A 17,736-nucleotide genomic window follows, 5' to 3' on the forward strand; every position below is an offset into this window, starting at 1 on the left:
GTGGACTGTACTATGGTGCAAAACACTTACTTACTGAACTTAGTAAACTTATAGGACAATAACTGACAGGATTGCTTGCGTTTTTTCCAGGTGCATGGCAGTCGGTAAATATTTTGCCTAAAGCGTTTGCCTTTTCAGAACCAGACAGTGCTACTAGCCCATTATCTAGTTTTAAAGCAGGTATATTTTTAAGTTAGGCTTCTTAATAACCTTAACAAAATTTCAGAAAGGTTTGACACCTTTCTCTAGCCCTCTTAATTTTTGGTTCCATTCCTTTTTCTTAATCTTAAAATACCTTATTTGATAACATTTGTAAGAATTTTCCTTTCAGTTAAGTAACAATAATCTTTCGTCCGTATCCATCTTCATCTAAAACTGTTTCTCATTTTAATGAGTTCAACTAAGGAGGAAGGACCGTCTTGCTATTTAACCTTATTTGTTTCAAAGAAATAGATTGTTCAACGCTTTCTATAACACTTTTAGTAAACAAGGAAACATTTTGATCAATTTCTAAAGTGGATATATTGGAATGGAGATAAAGAACATTTCTGAGTTTTGAACTCAATTGGGTTTTAAACATGTTCCAGTTGGCATTTTTGAAGTAAAAAACTTCGTTTTTTCTGTTAGAAGGCAGTAAATCGTACTAATGCATATAGGCAGATGATCAGAACTTAATATACATAGCACTACATTTTGATTAAACAGTCCCGGGCTATTTTTTAAAAAAAGGTCTAAAGTAGAAGAACTAGCGCCGGTTGTTATTTTGTAGTTCTACTTATCCCATCAATTTGTAATACAATTTTGAGCAAAATTAAGAGCAGCTTCAATTTTTCTATCGTTTTTATTTTGCGATTTAGAGTTGTACAATTTTGAAATTAGTAGATTGACATGCTAACAATTCTCTTTCCTAAATGAGTCTACCATATTCCAAACTTTTTTAACAACGACACATAACATAACTACAATAGTTAACATTTGCAAATTGTTCAAAAATGCAAAGACCACTGATGTTATAACTCTTCAATTTTTTTTGCAGAAATTGCACATTTTTATAAAAAAAAATCTGTCATTACTAAATTGAGCTTTTTAAAGCGTGTAGTTTTTAATTTTTTCTTTCGGAGTTGGCCTTTTTGACAGCTGTCACTTGATTTATGCTCAGTTGGGTTTGCCATTTCATTACTTGTTTGCCAAAATAATGGTTGGGCTCGAGCAAACGAAACATTATATTTATTTAAGAAAGCTTTTAGTGTGTGCATTATCTCGCATCCTGGGCCACTGGCATAGTTTCCAAAATCGCAAAACCGCTAGATTATTTTTTTGTGGGGTGAAAAAATTGGTGACTTGTTAACGGCTTAAGAAAGACAAGACAGAAATATTTTTGGAATTAATTTTTAATTGTTATAATCTGGTTGATAGTTTCATGAAAATTATTTGATTGTTAAGCACAGTGTTGAAACAAGTTTTGTCAACTTTGTGGAACAAAAAGTAGTCAACGCTTAGCGGATATATTGTTTAAAAAAAATCAGCCAGCATGGATCAATAATGATTTTCATAGCTTGGAAGTAATGCTCCGGCGTTATACGATTTACGATAAAATTTTACTTTTTATTTTCACAAAAATTGTGGCTTTTTATTTAAAAGTTTGTTTGCAATCTTTTTGACAGATTGCATAAGTGTAGTCGAACCACAGTAGGACAGTGTCACCAACGTTAAGACACAAAAAACTATTTTCGGCTTGTCTGTCATTTGTGTTGCTTTTTCAATTTTTTTCATGAAACGTCAGCTTTGCAGGCAAATAGAAGACGTGTCTCTATTGGCAAGCGGCGTGCCCATCAACAAAATAAAACTTCATTTAATTTTGCATTTAATTTTCAAATAGTTTTTATTGAAAATAACAATAACTCATCCACCTTAATAAACTACACAATTAGTTAGCTAACAATGCATACAGTTCTAACCCGTGGAAACGCCACAGTGGCGTATTCTCTGAGCGTTCTTGCCTGCTTGACTTTCTGTTGCTTCATCTCGACTGTGTTCCTTGACTATCGCACCGAATCCAAAATTAATACAGTTAAAATTTTGGTGTAAGAAATTTTAATATAGTTTTTGGTAGAGGTTAACAGTAATTGAGATTTATATTTTTTAGGAAAAACGTCCCAGACTACGGTGCTTCACGAGAGAAACACGATCTGGGATTTCTGACATTCGATCTTCAGACCAATCTCACAGATCTCTTTAACTGGAATGTGAAGCAGTTATTCCTCTATTTAACTGCCGAATACAAGACAAAGGAAAACGAACTCAACCAGGTTGTGTTGTGGGATAAGATTATCCTACGTGGTGAGAATACCGTCCTCGACTTTAAGAACATGAACACCAAGTACTATTTCTGGGATGATGGCAATGGTCTTAAGTAAGTTTTACTCTTTCAAAATTTTTTTAAACAAATCTCTTATTAACTTTTGTGCACATTTTTAGAAACAACAATGTTACCCTCTACTTGTCTTGGAACATCATTCCCAATGCCGGTCTGCTGCCTAGCGTCTTTGCTCATGGCTCGCATTGGTTCAAGTTCCCAGAACACTACTCAGTGTCTGCTGTCTAAGATCAAACACAAGAAAAGCCATTAAATTCCAGCTCCTTGAGAGTAAAAGAGGAGTTTTTTGGGGTGGAAAATGAATTCGCTTAGTTTTAATTTTGTTTATTTAGATATCAGGAAATAAAAAGAAAAACAAAATTTAAGTAAAATTATTTGGGTTGTTTTTTTATTTTGTGCCATTTGTATCTTTACACACTTCATTTAGTAATTTTAGGACGTCTTTTTCCCGCCTCAGGGCTTGTTTAATGCAGGTGTCCATTTGGTCCTTGCCGAACGGGGTCCCGCCTGGCTTTAGGATGAAACATACATCTCCTTTGCAAATTGCGATATTTACCACTGACGTTGAGAGGGATTCTTCTTCGGCAGTTGGATCTGTGATTATTACGTTGCTGGAGGTAGAAAAAGAAGTAAAACGGATTTGATTTTAAGATTTCTTGAAATGGAGAAGAAAGTGGGACTCTTACTCATCAAAGACCATGAACGTAGTCGACACCGGCAATGGCCCGATATTCAATTTCTTCTTCTCACTCGTATCTACGTGGACTTTATTGATTTTATGATCATATTCAATGGCGGGCAATTTTAAATTCCTCAAAGCTGCCACACAAGCTATAAGAGCTGTATCGACAACACATCCATCATTGTCCAGGCAAATTATATCACAGTGCAATGCCCAAACTAGTTTCTCTTTGTGCAAACACAGTTCCTTCAAATTCAAACAATTGGAATTTATGAGAATATCATTGATGGCACTGCTAAAAACATCCGAATCATCATTCGACCCAGCTCCACTGCGATATTTGGGTGAGCACATTTGTGGTAGTTCGACATTTGGTATGAGAAAACCGTTTTCCGGGGTAGAAGATCGAGGTTTAGCTAGCTCGGCTCGAATTCCGCAAACCACACTAGTGTTGCCGACTTTGACAACCGCCGAGCCATCGGCTGTGATGATGGAGCCTACGTTAATGGCAATCGGACGAAGTTTATCGAACTCTCGTCCATCGGGACGAATATCTTTGTTTAAATAGTCGCGGTAAAATTTCACCGGATGAATGAGTCTGAATGAGAAGAATTTATGTATATAAATAAGGAGGATAGTAAAGTAAGTTATAAAGGAAATAAGTCTAATTACTTGTATTGTTCTGCCATTAATAATATTTATTGTTTTATTCTTAAAAACCAAGAAAAACTCTTTTGAATACTGGAAAAAAGAACAAAACAAAAATAAATGCAAGTCGCACGTGTTGACAACAAATGAGAACTGTCAACTTTCAGCTTTGACAGTAGAATCAAAGTTTTAGGAACATGTTGATAAGAAACAGCACTGCCAACTATATGGTATTTTTAATATGCGTGTTGTATTTTTTGACAAGAAAATGTGAATTCAAAAATTATGCACAAAAATTAAAATGTGGTGAGAACGCAGTGAATGGTCACTTTAAAAGTACATACCTATATGGAGATCAAAATAATTATTTACATGTCAGACAGGAATACAAATTAGGAAGCATGACAATCGTATGTTACTCGGTAAAAAAACACCTTACAACACAAATGACAGTCTTACAATTAACTGTCAGAAATAAAATTAAAACATTTTCAAGATTTTTACATTTTAATATCATTTGTTGTGACCCGTTTGTAGGTTTGTTATTACTGACTGATATTAAAATATGTTTTAACATCTATCAATCATTAGGCAGGTTAAATGGAAAGTAAACTGTAAAGTTAGTCAAGAAAAATCTGCCTAATTAATTACCCTCTAATGCCTCACCCCGCCTCAAGGCGGTCTTAATTAAACAAGTGCCAAAGGTAGCGGTTTCTTGTTTTTTCAATAATCTGTTAGGCTTTACCTCTAGATTACATATTGTTTTGTGCATTGCTTTTTATTGCAAGTTCTTTGCGCTTGTTGTTCGCGATTTACATTCAATTGAAATTAAAAAAGTGGTATTTTTTGTAAAATAAATATTTTTTTAAAAACCTCGTTTTTCAAATTAAAAAAAAAAATCTAATATTGGTAAATTTCTATTGGAAAAATTACGAGTAAGTAAATAAATTATTTTTTGTTGATTTGTGAAAAAAAGTGATGTGCTGTTTCGTTCTTTGTGTCGTTCATGAGTGTTTTTTTGGAGCCCGCCTAGAGGCGGCCTCAGGTAGTTAAGTGTAATTTTTTTCTTCTCCCCAGTACATACTGATTCCAAGTTTCTCATGTAGATATGTCGAGAAAATCTTTGAGGAATCTTTTTAAGACGAAGGATGATAAAGCTGACCTTGTTGAATATTTTTCGAGTAGTGAAGATATGGATGGTGAAGATTTTGATGAAGATGATAATTTTGATGATCCAGATTTTATGTGTTCGGAAGACGAGTTTTTGATTGACGATTGCTTACAAAACAATCTAAATTCAACTGAATTATTGATGGATCCTGAAGTTGCAAGTCTGAATTTTAGCTCTTTTGCATCGTTGCCTTCCACGTCTGCTGCTGCACTTGCTACATTGCAATCAAATTCCAGTAGTGTTGTATCTGATGGTGTTACTCCACGTTCCAGGAAACGAAAACGCAATTCAAATTGCTTCGAATTGGAACAGGAAGAAGATGGTCCAGATCCAGATATTTCTACAACTGGTCAATTTATTGGGCCCTTTAATTGCATGCGAAATGATGCTCAGGAGTTCCGGTCTATTATGTGGAAGAAGAAAAACTTGCAAGTGCATGTAAATGAAATCATTTTTCGGGGTGAAAAAGAGTTGCCAAATGACGTCAAAGCTCTGAAAACACCATTTGATTTTTTTCAATACTTCTTGACTGATGATTTCTATCAACACCTCGTTGACCAAATGAATTTATATGCTTGTCAACAGAAAATCGAAGCTCGGTTTGTTACTAACAAACAAGAGATTCGTCAGTTCATCGGCATCATGATGTTTATGTCTGTGTACCGATATCCAAATGTTCGTTCTTATTGGGGAAGACATTCATTCGAACCAATCCGAAATGCAATGACTCGAATGAGGTTCGAACAAATACGTCAGTTTCTCCATTTCAACGACAATTCTACCATGGTGCATAAGGGCCAGACTGGATACGACAAATTACACCGAATAAGACCATTGATAAATCATTTCAATGAACGTTTTGGGTATATTCCTATGTTACATCGGCTTTGTGTTGATGAACAAATGTGTGCAACAAAAATGGGAGGTAACCCTACACGTCAATATATGCCAGCCAAACCACATAAATGGGGAACTAAGCTGTTCGTTTTATGTGATAGTATGGGATTTTCGTATGCTTGCGAGATTTACTCAGGTGCAGGAGATAATGTGGTGCCTGTAAATGCACCAGATCTTGGAGCATCTTCAAATGTCGTCGTGCGCTTGTCAAAACATATTCCAGATGACGTAAATCATATTGTATATTTTGACAATTTTTACACGTCAATAGGGCTTCTTACATACCTAAGAAGTCGAGGAATTTATAGTTTGGGAACAGTTCGATCAAATCGAGTTCCAAATATAAAATTATCCACCGAAGCGGACCTGGCGAAGCGCAAAGTTGAGCGAGGTTACTCGGAAGAATACGTTGCTAATGTAAACGGCATTGATATTAGCAGCGTTTTGTGGATGGACAATAAGAGCGTTCGACTTTTATCTACTTATTGCGGTGTTAAACCTTTTTTATCAAACATGTCAAACCCAGGACCTTCTACATCTTCACGATGGGATAGAAAAACGAAGCAGAAGATCGAAATTGACTGTCCATTTATTATAAAAGAGTATAATCGACATATGGGAGGTGTCGATCTAATGGATGGTCTTCTAGGTCGATATCACATTCGTATGAAAACAAGGAAATGGACAAATCGAATTTTTTTTCATCTATTGGATGTGGCGATGGTAAATGCTTATATCCTTTATCATAGGTCAAACAAGGAAGTCACCATTGAACTTCCAAATTTTCGATCAGAAGTAGCTGAGACTTTGTGCATAATTTCAACCGATTCCAAGAAACCTAGAGGCCGGCCAGTGTCATCACCAATACCACCACCTTCGAAATCAAAAAAGTCTTACTTTCCGACTTCAGAAGTTCGATATGATAATGTTGGCCACTGGTGCATATTTCAGGACCGCAATGGTAAGAAAACTTGCAAGCAACCGGGATGTAAATCGGAGACGCAAGCATATTGCACAAAATGTAAAATAAACCTCTGTAATTCTACCTCAAAGTCTTGCTTTATGACTTTTCATCAACGTTAGGTTTATTCTTGATTTTCTTTATTTTTCAGCATTTAAATAAAATATTTTGAATAACCCATTATGTTACACCTGTGTTATTTTTTTTTCATGATAAGACCTGAGCCCGCCTACAGGCGGTCTCCTTATTTTTACCTGTAAAAGGTGAATACTTTTATGTAATGAAAAACTGATTTCAGATTCGTGTTTATCACATGCATTTTAGTATATGCTGAATTTTTGAATCAAATACAAAAATAAGGCATTAGAGGGTTAAGTCAAGTCTACCTGTATCAAAATGACAGTTGATCATGTTTTTTCTTCAATTGAAAGCTAAACTTTAGTACTCTATGAATTATTTATTTTCTGCACAACTTCATTAATTGCTTTATGTTAAAGGGTTCGTTGTCAATTTGGAAAAGAAATAAAATACATTTCCTTACAATTCAAAATATAAATCGTGATGGACTTGTAGCTCGCCTGAGGAGTGCTTTGTAGGATGTATTGTTTTTGGTAGTTTTTGTACTTTGAACTTAAAATAGTGGTTTGCGAAATTTACGTTCAAAGAATGAAGTTGACTGCCAATGAAGTCCCTTATGTTGTCTGAACTTGCCCAAGGCCGACGAATCGAGCCACAAAGTCAAATCGTAAAAGTTTTTTGTGTAATCGGCACTTTTTAAATTTAAGATTTTGATTAAAGGAAGAAATGCTTTGTAATTCGTCATTTTATGTTCGATGAAGATCAATTGATGAGAACAGATTTAACAAGCAAAATAACAGTATATGAGGTCTATGGAAGAAACAGGTGGAACTGCAACTGTCACTGGTGAACGTAATTGATGGTGCTCAAGTTAGATTCTTTTGAAGAAACTAATGTTGACGTCTGATAATTGTATCTCTTTATATATTAATCCTTTCTAGAAGAATTTGGTTCGGTTATGGGGGAAAATTGAAAAATTATATATATGTCATATTAAAAACAAACATTGTAGAAATAATGTTTTTGTACACTATAACAAAAAAGGAATTCGGTCGTTCCTGTATACATATTTGGATTATGATAATTGGTAGTTTAGTCTTTTGCCTAAACCTATGTTCACAAAAAAAGTTCAAAATATTCAAGTTAAGAACTGCAAAGAGGGACTTTCAACAATCAACAAGATAGAAATCGCCACCAACACTCTCTCACCCTTTTTAAGAAGCTGTATTGATTCTACTCAATTCTTGCGAACTAATAACTCGTATTTCAGAATTTTGAAGAGCTTCATTTATTTATTGAATTCGTTAAACAAAATAACGTTAGAACTTAAGACCAAAATTTAATTTATTCTTAGATTTATAGATTTACAATGCTTTAAGAAATTTGCAAAAAAAGCTAAACTGAAGTGTTGAACAAATTTACTTTAAATGTTTTACTTTTAAAACCATCGCTTATGGAATATACCAAAAAGTAAAACTTGTTGTAAACTGAAATCAATTAGTTTAGGGGACTGTTTTTACCATAGTTCGATGTGCTTGATGTAGAACGTAAAGGAACTTGTCTTCTAATACTTGAACGGCTATATCAAATCAAATAGGGTGGCGCAATAGTCCGTTGTGAACCAGGGCCTAGTGACTTACAACTCTCAACCATTCCTGTGTGCGAGTACTGTTGTCAGGAATGGAAGGGACCTACAATTTTAGGCCGATTCCGAACGGCTAGATTTGAGAAAGCACTTTTTCATGACAAGAATTACTCTTGAAGAATTTGTCAATTCCTCGCAAGAGGCAGTACCCGCGAAAATTAATTTGGTGGCACAGGCAGGGATTGAACCCAAGACCCCTTGCATGACAGTCCAACGCACTAACCATCATGCCACGGGTACAACGGCTATATATAAAGTTTAATTGTTCCAAAATTGACGTTGATATACATATGACTGACCCATTGATTAATTTTATAATAAAGCACAGCTGAATGTCCTCAGGCAGAAGCGCGTGAATCTTCTTTGTACTCCTTCTATTCTATTTATATGGACTGAATAAAAGGAGCCCATATTATGCAGCCATATTCCAAAATTGGATATATAAAGAAGGTTAAGAATATAAGGGTCGCGAAAATCAAGTGAAACCCGTTTTATAAATCCGAGTGTCTTATTTGCTTTTTTAATAAATATAATGATTTGTAAAAGTTAATTTTGAGTCAAGAATAATACCTAGGTAAAAAAAGTAGCTAGTTTAGTCAAATAAGGAGAGTCTAATTGATAATCGAAAGTCAAAACATTTTGTTTGCGTAAAAAACACATTGATTTACATTTAAGTAAAAGCTTATTTATAAAACACCACTCACGAAAACTATTTAGATAATCTTGTAGGAGTAAACAGTCGTCTAGTGAGTCAAAACGTTTGAAAATTTTAATTGCATCAGCTTGAACCAAAACAGACTAATGTTTTATAATAGAAGGTAAGTCGTTAACGTACAACATAAACAGTAAAGGCACTAAGTGGGTACCTTGTGGTACGCCAGAGTTGGTATCAAAATATGATGACCGCTCATTCCTAAAAACTACGCTGTATGATCTATTATATAAGTTCGACGAAACCCAACTAACAAATTTATCGTTAAAGCCTTGGGATTTAAGTTTGGAAGTTAATGTTTTATAGCACAATTTATCAAAGGCCTTATTGAAGTCTTAATGATGACGGACAATTTTGCAATAGGACGCTCATTTCTTATTTCATCTTTACTAACCTTTTTACGTATCGGTGATATGAACGAACTCTTTCAAATTTCAAGAAAAATTGAAGATTTCAGTGATTCATTAAAATGAATACGAAGAGGATAGAATAAATGGTATGCGCATTTTTTTCAAAATATAAGAAGGTACACCATCTGAACTTGACGTCTGTCAGAACTTGACAAACGTCAAGTTCTAAAGCGAACGATTTTATCTTCAGAGATCCAAAGACTAACTGAATTCAAATGGTGGAAATTTTGTGAGAGGGCCAATGACTCAGTCGTTTGACAGGAGTTCGCTACTTCGAAAGCATCTTTGAAAAAATTTGCAAACATATTTAAAATTTTTTCAGCGTCATGGCTAAGTTCGTTGTTGAAAGACATGCAGTTTGGATACCCGTCAGTATTTCTCTTGCTATTAACATAGCTCCAGAAGTTTTATATGTCTGTTTCAGTATTTTAAATAAAGCCATTGTAAAGAATATCTGAATAGTCTTAGCGCATTATATACTGTTACGGTAAAATTTACCGCAACAATGACTAGCCTTCGATACCTTGACTTCCCTATTCTACTTTCTTTGCTGCTGCAAAATATTGGTGAGGTTGAGGGCAACCATGGTTCCATCAACCAGTGGTGTACCTAGCCAATATGTTGCAAAAGCAATAAAACAGGTGTTCCAGCGATCATGATGACCAAATGGAACGGGTGATTCAGAAATTGATAGGCGGACGGGCAGTCTAGCGTTCCAGCATCTTTTATTCCGGCGGACGAGCCGAAAAGTTGTTATAAATGTTCTTGACTTGTGTGTGATTAACCCTAGAAAGTCCAACGTTCAGCCTGCCTATGTATAAGCGGATCGCTTCGCACGACCCCGTCTGCAGCACTGGACACCTTGCTCTACCTTACACCTCTTGACATATTTAGCAAACAATTAGCTGCAAGTTCTGCTATTTGCCTCAATGCTTCGTCGCAGTGGACTAACAACAACATTGGCCACTCCGTAATTCTAAGGTACTTAGAATAAATCCCAAAGCACACAGAGTACACCATCCCCCAACTACAATTCGACAGGAATTTCCAGATTTCTATACCTACCAGATCTTTTTGGCAGGATAGGACATTCTTGGAGGATGAGTCAATCCACTTTTATACAGATGGCTCAAAAACCAAAGAAGGGGTTGGTGGTGGTGTATACTCTGAACGACTGAAATTAAGTCTCTCATTCCGCCTTCCCAATCATTGTAGCGTGTTCCATCCGGAACTTTTGGCGATTAAGGAAGTCTTGTCTTGGCTCAAAGAAAACGTGATATCAACATCTGATATCCGTATTTTCTCCGACAGCCAGGCCGCTATCAAATCTCTGGACTCAGTCTCTACAAACTCTATAACAGTCCATAACTGTCGATCATCTCTAATGGAGATGGCGCAACAGTTTAATATTCACCTTTGCTGGGTGCCGGGCCATAGAGACATTCCAGGTAACTGTAAGGCAGATGAACTCGCCAGGAACGGTACAGTACAACCCATCCTACCACGTTTGGCAAGTACTGGCATACCAATCGCTACTTGTAAACTGCTACTAATGCAAGACGCTGTGAGGAGGGCAGGCACCAGGTGGACCAACATCACCACGTGTCAAGCCACAAAAAACATCTGGCCAACACTGGATTTAAAACGTTCAAGGTGCTTGCTCTCTCTAAGCAGATCGCATATAAGCTCGATAATAGGTGTCATAACCGGACACTGTCTAATAGGAAAGCACGCCACGAGACTAGGCGTATTCTCAAATGACATTTGCAGAAGCTGTATGGACGAGGAAGAGGAAGAAACGGTTCTTCATCTTCTCAGCACATGCCCTGCTCTAGCTCAAAAACGCAAGAATTACCTAGGAGAATTCTTCTTTAACGATCTAAACGATCTAAATCATATCGGTATAATCAGCCTCTCACGTTTCGTAAGGGACTCAAGCCGGTTCCATTGAGCTTAGGAGGAAGCCTCAAGATTCATGTGGTATCACAATGGGCCATTAAACTGGCCTAAGTGTGTCCGTTTCCATCTTGGACAGCCACTATAACCTAACCCTAACCTAACCCTAGAAAGATTACCTAGAAAGATAACCATATTTTATAGACCATAAGTGATACACATGATTTATACGTCAAGTCGACGTAGGTTATCTTTCTAGGGTTAACTTAAAGTAGTATATAATTTTTTCATTGACGCCGGTAAATTTTAATAGTAAGAATAAGTTTTGACATTTAGGAAACATTTTTAGTTTATATAACACGCCTTTCTACATATCCGACCTATTTCAATTGAATTCCCACTTCGAATTCCGCGTTAATAGTTAATATACTGTTGTAGGAAAAAGTCTAATTAAGGCTCCTTCTCGATTTGATTCTCTTTTTTCAATTTTTCTCGAAAGAAAATTTAGTTGGAAGGGGGGGTCTGAACTCGCCATTACGTTTCGGCAAGTTTTGGAAACACATCCAACAACTTGTCGAAACCATGCTTGTGTGTGTGAGAGTAAAGTTTCGATGAGAATCTACAAAGGTTGCTCTCTCGGTTAGCGTCAAGCTTCCAGGAAGCCGTAATCCCGTGACCGACGATCTCGAAAGTGATTGGTTGAGTTGTATGTATGTGTGAATGATTGGAATGGACGAGGGAGGACGGATAGTTAGAAAGTGTCACTTGGAGGCACTCTTAGGAGAACCTTGAAAGCGAGAAGTAATGTTGTGAAAAAAGATAAAGACATTTTGTAGAAAAAGAAAATATAAATTAAGAAGGAGAATATAATTGTAGTAGCAACAATCAAAAGGAGGAAATTTTATTAATTTAAACAGAATTTTAGGTGGGAAAGAAAAAGAAAAAAATAAGGATAGCAGAAAGGAGGAATACCAAAAAAAAATAGCTAAGTACTTGTATTTAATCTCAAAGAGAAATATAGGATATTGTATACTACCAAGTCATTATCAGCTTTTGTTTTAATATATTTAATCCAGGTCTTGTTTCTTTTATGTTTTAAGTTTTTTAAGCAAGAGTCAAATTATGGAGGAAATTTTGAAATATTGCGCGGTTTTCGGCATGATGTGGTCTCACAAAAAAAAATGTTAAAGAGAATACAGTGGAATGTATAGCACATAGCATTAATGTCACAGTTCTTAAACAAATGATTCCTGTTAACATTACATAACAGCTTGAAAAGAACATAACATACATATTAATTAACAACCCTATTATGGTTATCAAATATCAACACGATATTTAATGATTAGCAACAAAATTAACGAATCGGTATTATGGTGGTCAATTATCAATATTTTTGATAAATAGTGAATTAAAAGATCTATTGTGAATAGCTTTATTGATAAACTCGGTATTACGGCTATCAAACATATTGATACCCAACAAATATTCTATCAGCTACAAAATCTTCGTTGACAAAAAATGTATCAAATATTTGTAAATGGTAAAGAATTGTAATTTAAATACGATTTATAAAAGCTTTTTTTGTAGTTTTTATTGAATATACAAATTGAAGAACGAAATGCCTTCACTATAGAATTGTTGTTTGAAGGCAATTGTACTGAGGAACGAAGGTTTATCGTGCAAGCTAAAATAAACAGTATTACGAGATGCTTCAAACCCACTGGACAAATTATAAATTTATGAAATAAATTTATGGCTGCCAAAAATTATGATATCCTTCAAATTTTCTATCAGCCACAAATTTTTCGTTGATAAATAAGCATGTACCATCAGCTATTCAGGTTAGGACTGGCTTAGGACAAACGCCTTTTGCAACCTCAGGATTTTCCTCCATTATTACCACAAGCCTTTCTATTTGTTTTCTGTTGCTAACTATTCTACCCCTAAAGAAACAAAATATTATTAAGAAAAAAGAGAAATTTATTTAATGAATTATTCCGCCGATATTAGTTGTAGACCAAAACACAAGAACTTAACACAAATGACAAACGTCAAACACCAAACAAAACCTATTCACAATCGTATATTGATTAGTATTCACAATGGGTGAAAAATTATCATTTGATAATTATAATACCAAATTATCAATAAAATGATAAAAGTTATCAGTTATCAAATAATTGATTGTTGATAGCCATAATAGAATTTACAGAAATTTCAGCATTGAGTATTTCCGAGAAGAATATAAGGTCCAATATTTTGTTGTTGGCAATCCAATTAAATTGGCTTAGTCCACATGAGAAAGGACCGTCAATTGTCAAGAATTCGTTGGTAGAAGACATGTTAATATGAGAAAGATAGTTCTCACGCGTCTGTTTAGTTCAGATCAAGTTTGGAAGATTGAAATCTCGTTAGACTAGTAACTCGTCTTAAGGCTCAATTTGATCGTTTATTTTGTCTATATGCAATTTAATAAGTTTTCATAAACGTTGTAAGGAGAGCTTGGAGGTATATACTATACATATGTGGCGATAATGTATAGCAGCCCTGTCTCAGTTTTAACTTTTATGCAAATCATTTCTACATCAGATTGCTGAAAGTCGTCAACCAAAGTGCATATCAAGCAATTTTTCACGGCAAGCAAAAGTCCGACTCCTACAGTGCTGATGTCATTTAAGCAGTGTCTATCACGTCTGTACACTTGATAATTCGAATCGAAGAGTTCCGTATCCAAGAATGTATTGTTTAGCCAAGTTTCAGTCAATATGTTTATGTCGTTATGGTTATCTTTTGGGTAATTGAAGGCTTTAAATTAAACACAAGTTTAGAATTTTTTTTGATTATTTTTTCTTTAAATTTTTATTTTTCTACTTAAAAAATTGCTTACAAGATGAGGATAGCATTTTCAATTGTTATTCAGTTTTTGTTTTGTTTTTAATTTTAATTTAATTTTCTCGTAATTAATCAGTAATTTAATAATAATTGAATTTTAACAATACATAATATAAGTAATATTACTTGGTTTTCTTGTTACTTCTGCCTTCCTCTTTTTTACTTCCTCCTCCATTTCTTCTCTCCTTTCTCTCTAGTTTCTTGTTTTTTTTTATAAATGCTTTGTAAATGTTTTGTTTTTTATTTTTAATTTAATTTTTATTTATAATAATTTGTGAATTTTGTTTCATCATTTTGAGAAGACCTTTAATTTGTGTGGTTCTTTTGTTTTCTTTAAATTTATTTTTAACTGGCTGAGAATTTTTGAATTCAAATTTTTGTTTATTTTTTTTTATTTTGTTCAGATAGTGACTAGATACGCGAATGATTAGGATGATTTGTTGTTGTTTTGTTTGATTTTATACTTTATTTCTTAATTAATATACCTATGTAGTTTTTTTTTATTTTGTTTTTGGTTTTGGTTTTTGAGAATGACTTTGAGTAAAGGTAGTAAGTAGGTAGGTGATGAAATTTGTTTTCCTTTTTACTTTTGTTTTATTTTATTTTTTCAATCTTTTTTTTATAATATAATTTAAGTAATAATTTTAACTATGGAAATATACAGTATATATATATAATATTTTTTATTTTCATCTTTTCTAGTAAAATATTATTTTTAATGTTTATTGATGTTATCTACTTGTTATTTCCTTTAATTTTGTTGGTTTTCAATTGAATACCTATAGATAATTTGTTTTATATATAATTTATATGAACTTATAAATATGTTTTTCTTTTGTTTTTGTTTTTTTGACTTATAAAACTAAGAAACGTATTTTGTTTGTTTTTTTAAATGCAATCACTCAATAAAAGAAATTATTATTTATGTAACAAAATATATAAAATATGTTTACTTCTTTTTTCATTTTTATTTTTTTAATTGATATTCACAAAAAAATTGAGAACTTCCTACGCGTAATAAACAATTTCTTTTTTTTTTTGTTAATTTTCCTTTATCGTTCGTTTAAATATTTCTACAATTAAAAATAATTGTTAAAAGCACTTAATTTTTACAAATAGTTGATGTTAATTATAATAATTTTTTATTTTATTATTTTAATTTGCTTAGTTGAAGTTGTTCTGTATTTTTATTTTGTAAAGCATTTTTTTTTTGGGTTTTTGCATAATTTCAATGTTTTGTGTTTTATTGTTTGCTGCTTTTTATGAATTATGTTTTTTAAATATTTTTATTTAATTTTTTTGAGAAGCATTTAAGAGCTTCCAAAATAGGATTCGAGTGCTCTGATTATAGGTAAATTATTATATTAAATTAAGCATAATATCAAAGGAAATTCTAAGGACGAAAAAAGAAACAGAACATTATTTTGAAGAATAACTTTTAGTGGAAGCTCTTGAGTTGTTTTTCATTCGTTCTATTTGTATTTTAAATATTTTTGTGATTATTTTTACAAATAAAAAAAGAAAATCATTTGTCTTCTATGGGAAATTAATTTATGATTTATTTATTTTTATATTTAATAATGAAAAACTGCAGTCGTCGTTTGTTTTTTTTTAAAAAAGAGAGAAAACTGTCGTAGAACTTTGTGTTTGGTTAAAATACTTTTGTTTAAACTTATTTTTATTGAACTTTATTTTTGTTTGATTAAATCTTTTTTCCATCTAAATAACAATGATATGGCTGCAATTTACAAATAAGATATGTTAATATAGTATAGTATTCATTTTGTATACTGTTTTGTATAAATAACTAAAATTCTTTAAACTAAAAATCTAAATTAAATAATAAGGATAAAATTAAGAAAAGTAAGTTATCAGTTTTTTCTCATTTAAATATTTAATTTTTGTTTTTCTTTTGTACTGCAGCAATAATATTAATTTTAATGTGATGGTGTATATATTTTTTTTTGTTGATGTTGTATATATATTTTTATATATAATTTAAATGTAATATTATTTATTTTACAAAATGTTTCCATATAAATCTTATGTAAACTTAAAAGCAAAAATATTTAAATCAAGAAATATTATTCAAAAAATCGCATTCATATTTCAAAACATGGTATTTTTTTTCTTTTTTTATTGAGTAAATATATTATGTAATATGCTTATAAATATATTATTTTTCAATTTATTTCATGGAAGCGTAGCTTAATTTATGTGTTTTTTTGTTTATAATTTAATAAATATTCAGCCAATAGGGATATTTTTTTGTTTGTCATTATTTGAAAAAAATTACTTGAATTTGGTGTTGATTTGCTTTTGTGAGCTTTCTTTTTTATTGAAGGTTAGGGTGCATTTGAAAAATGAAAAAATATATTCAAAAAATTTAACGAAGTCAAGATATTGAATTTAAAATAAATGGTTGGAGATCCTTAGCTAAATCTACCGCAATAGTCTCAATTGTGTTTTCAACATTTAAAAAAATATACTACCAGATTTAACACCGTGAATACAAGGATTGTTTTCGAAATTTTCAAAAAATATTTCTTAAGAATTTATCATGTAATATGACTTAAGAAGGCTTTACTATAATAGACTTAACGCTGCCTTTTATTTCACTAACCATAATAGACGTTCTGCTTAGTTTCGTTAAATTTCGCTAACTTTCGCGCAATTACGCAAGAGCCATTTAAATAGCTCGAGCTTAAGAAAATGTCAAATTTGCTTAAGATACTTGAATCCATTATGGTTACTTTTTGTTTTGACTATAACTTCTGATAACTTTTCGTTCGGTTTTGACATTAGCTCACTTTCGGTCTTTATTTTGACATTGCGTCGTGTCTCTGTAAGTTTTGGCTATTTTGAAAGCAAATTTCATCGTTGAATGAAATCTTCGATATAATTTGACACTTTGTAGTATCACTGTCAACACACCCTCAATGTAATAAATAAGCTCTATATGTCAAAATATTCATTAATAGTGATTTTTAAAGTTCATCTTGTGAAAATCACAAATATGGAATTTTAACAAGATGGAGTTTACATTGGTGCAAGCGAGTTTTTACATTTCTTAAAGCGCAATATCAGTATTAGTAATAAAGCCTATTTTCGACAAGTGAAAAATCTCATTTGCTTTAAGGAACACCGTTTCTGACGTTTGTCCCATTGGAAGGTTACATTAACCACCGAGTTGCACTCAACATCAGGAAGGTGGTTATAGCAAAGATTACATTAGCCAATTAAATGGTGTTTTTCTCAACAAGCCAATTGAAGATCTTCTTACTTGAAGTTCATTCGATGAACTAGAAACGGTTCTATTATTTGTTTTGATATGCGAACAGACTGACGGGTATCGTTCCGTCAT

The 17,736-nt window shown here is 32.9% G+C and overlaps 3 protein-coding genes across 3 annotated transcripts; 2 read left to right on the forward strand and 1 right to left on the reverse strand.

Moving 5' to 3' along the window:
* Positions 1-1,767: 1,767 nt before the first annotated feature.
* On the forward strand, positions 1,768-2,751 carry LOC129941885 (signal peptidase complex subunit 3). Its single transcript, XM_056050650.1, has 3 exons — positions 1,768-2,084; positions 2,147-2,413; positions 2,479-2,751. Exons 1-3 carry the CDS (start codon positions 1,942-1,944, stop codon positions 2,603-2,605), a joined length of 537 nt encoding a protein of 178 aa, XP_055906625.1. The 5' UTR covers positions 1,768-1,941; the 3' UTR covers positions 2,606-2,751.
* LOC129941884 (exosome complex component RRP43-like) lies at positions 2,745-3,872 on the reverse strand. The gene is made up of 3 exons (XM_056050649.1): positions 3,732-3,872; positions 3,064-3,657; positions 2,745-2,988 (listed from the first exon to the last, which is right to left on the reverse strand). The coding sequence occupies exons 1-3, from the start codon at positions 3,746-3,748 to the stop codon at positions 2,766-2,768; spliced, it is 834 nt and encodes a 277-aa protein (XP_055906624.1). The 5' UTR covers positions 3,749-3,872; the 3' UTR covers positions 2,745-2,765.
* A 943-nt stretch (positions 3,873-4,815) lies between these two features.
* LOC129950173 (piggyBac transposable element-derived protein 3-like) lies at positions 4,816-6,858 on the forward strand. The gene has a single exon (XM_056062020.1). The coding sequence runs from the start codon at positions 4,816-4,818 to the stop codon at positions 6,856-6,858; it is 2,043 nt and encodes a 680-aa protein (XP_055917995.1).
* The last annotated feature ends 10,878 nt before the right edge of the window (positions 6,859-17,736 follow it).

The sequence above is a fragment of the Eupeodes corollae genome, chromosome 1 (genome assembly GCF_945859685.1).
Source record: "Eupeodes corollae chromosome 1, idEupCoro1.1, whole genome shotgun sequence".
Taxonomy (NCBI): Eukaryota; Metazoa; Arthropoda; class Insecta; order Diptera; family Syrphidae; genus Eupeodes; species Eupeodes corollae.

Excerpts from the sequence above, each read along its gene's own strand:
- LOC129941885 (XM_056050650.1), top strand. The coding sequence starts at position 1,942 with ATGCATACAGTTCTAACCCGTGGAAACGCCACAGTGGCGTATTCTCTG. Across the intron at positions 2,085-2,146 it reads AATACAGTTAAAATTTTGGT|GAAAAACGTCCCAGACTACG; the intron begins GTAAGAAATTTT and ends TATATTTTTTAG. Across the intron at positions 2,414-2,478 it reads GATGATGGCAATGGTCTTAA|AAACAACAATGTTACCCTCT; the intron begins GTAAGTTTTACT and ends GCACATTTTTAG.
- LOC129941884 (XM_056050649.1), bottom strand. Across the intron at positions 2,989-3,063 it reads ACGTTCATGGTCTTTGATGA|CAACGTAATAATCACAGATC; the intron begins GTAAGAGTCCCA and ends TTCTACCTCCAG.
- LOC129950173 (XM_056062020.1), top strand. The coding sequence starts at position 4,816 with ATGTCGAGAAAATCTTTGAGGAATCTTTTTAAGACGAAGGATGATAAA.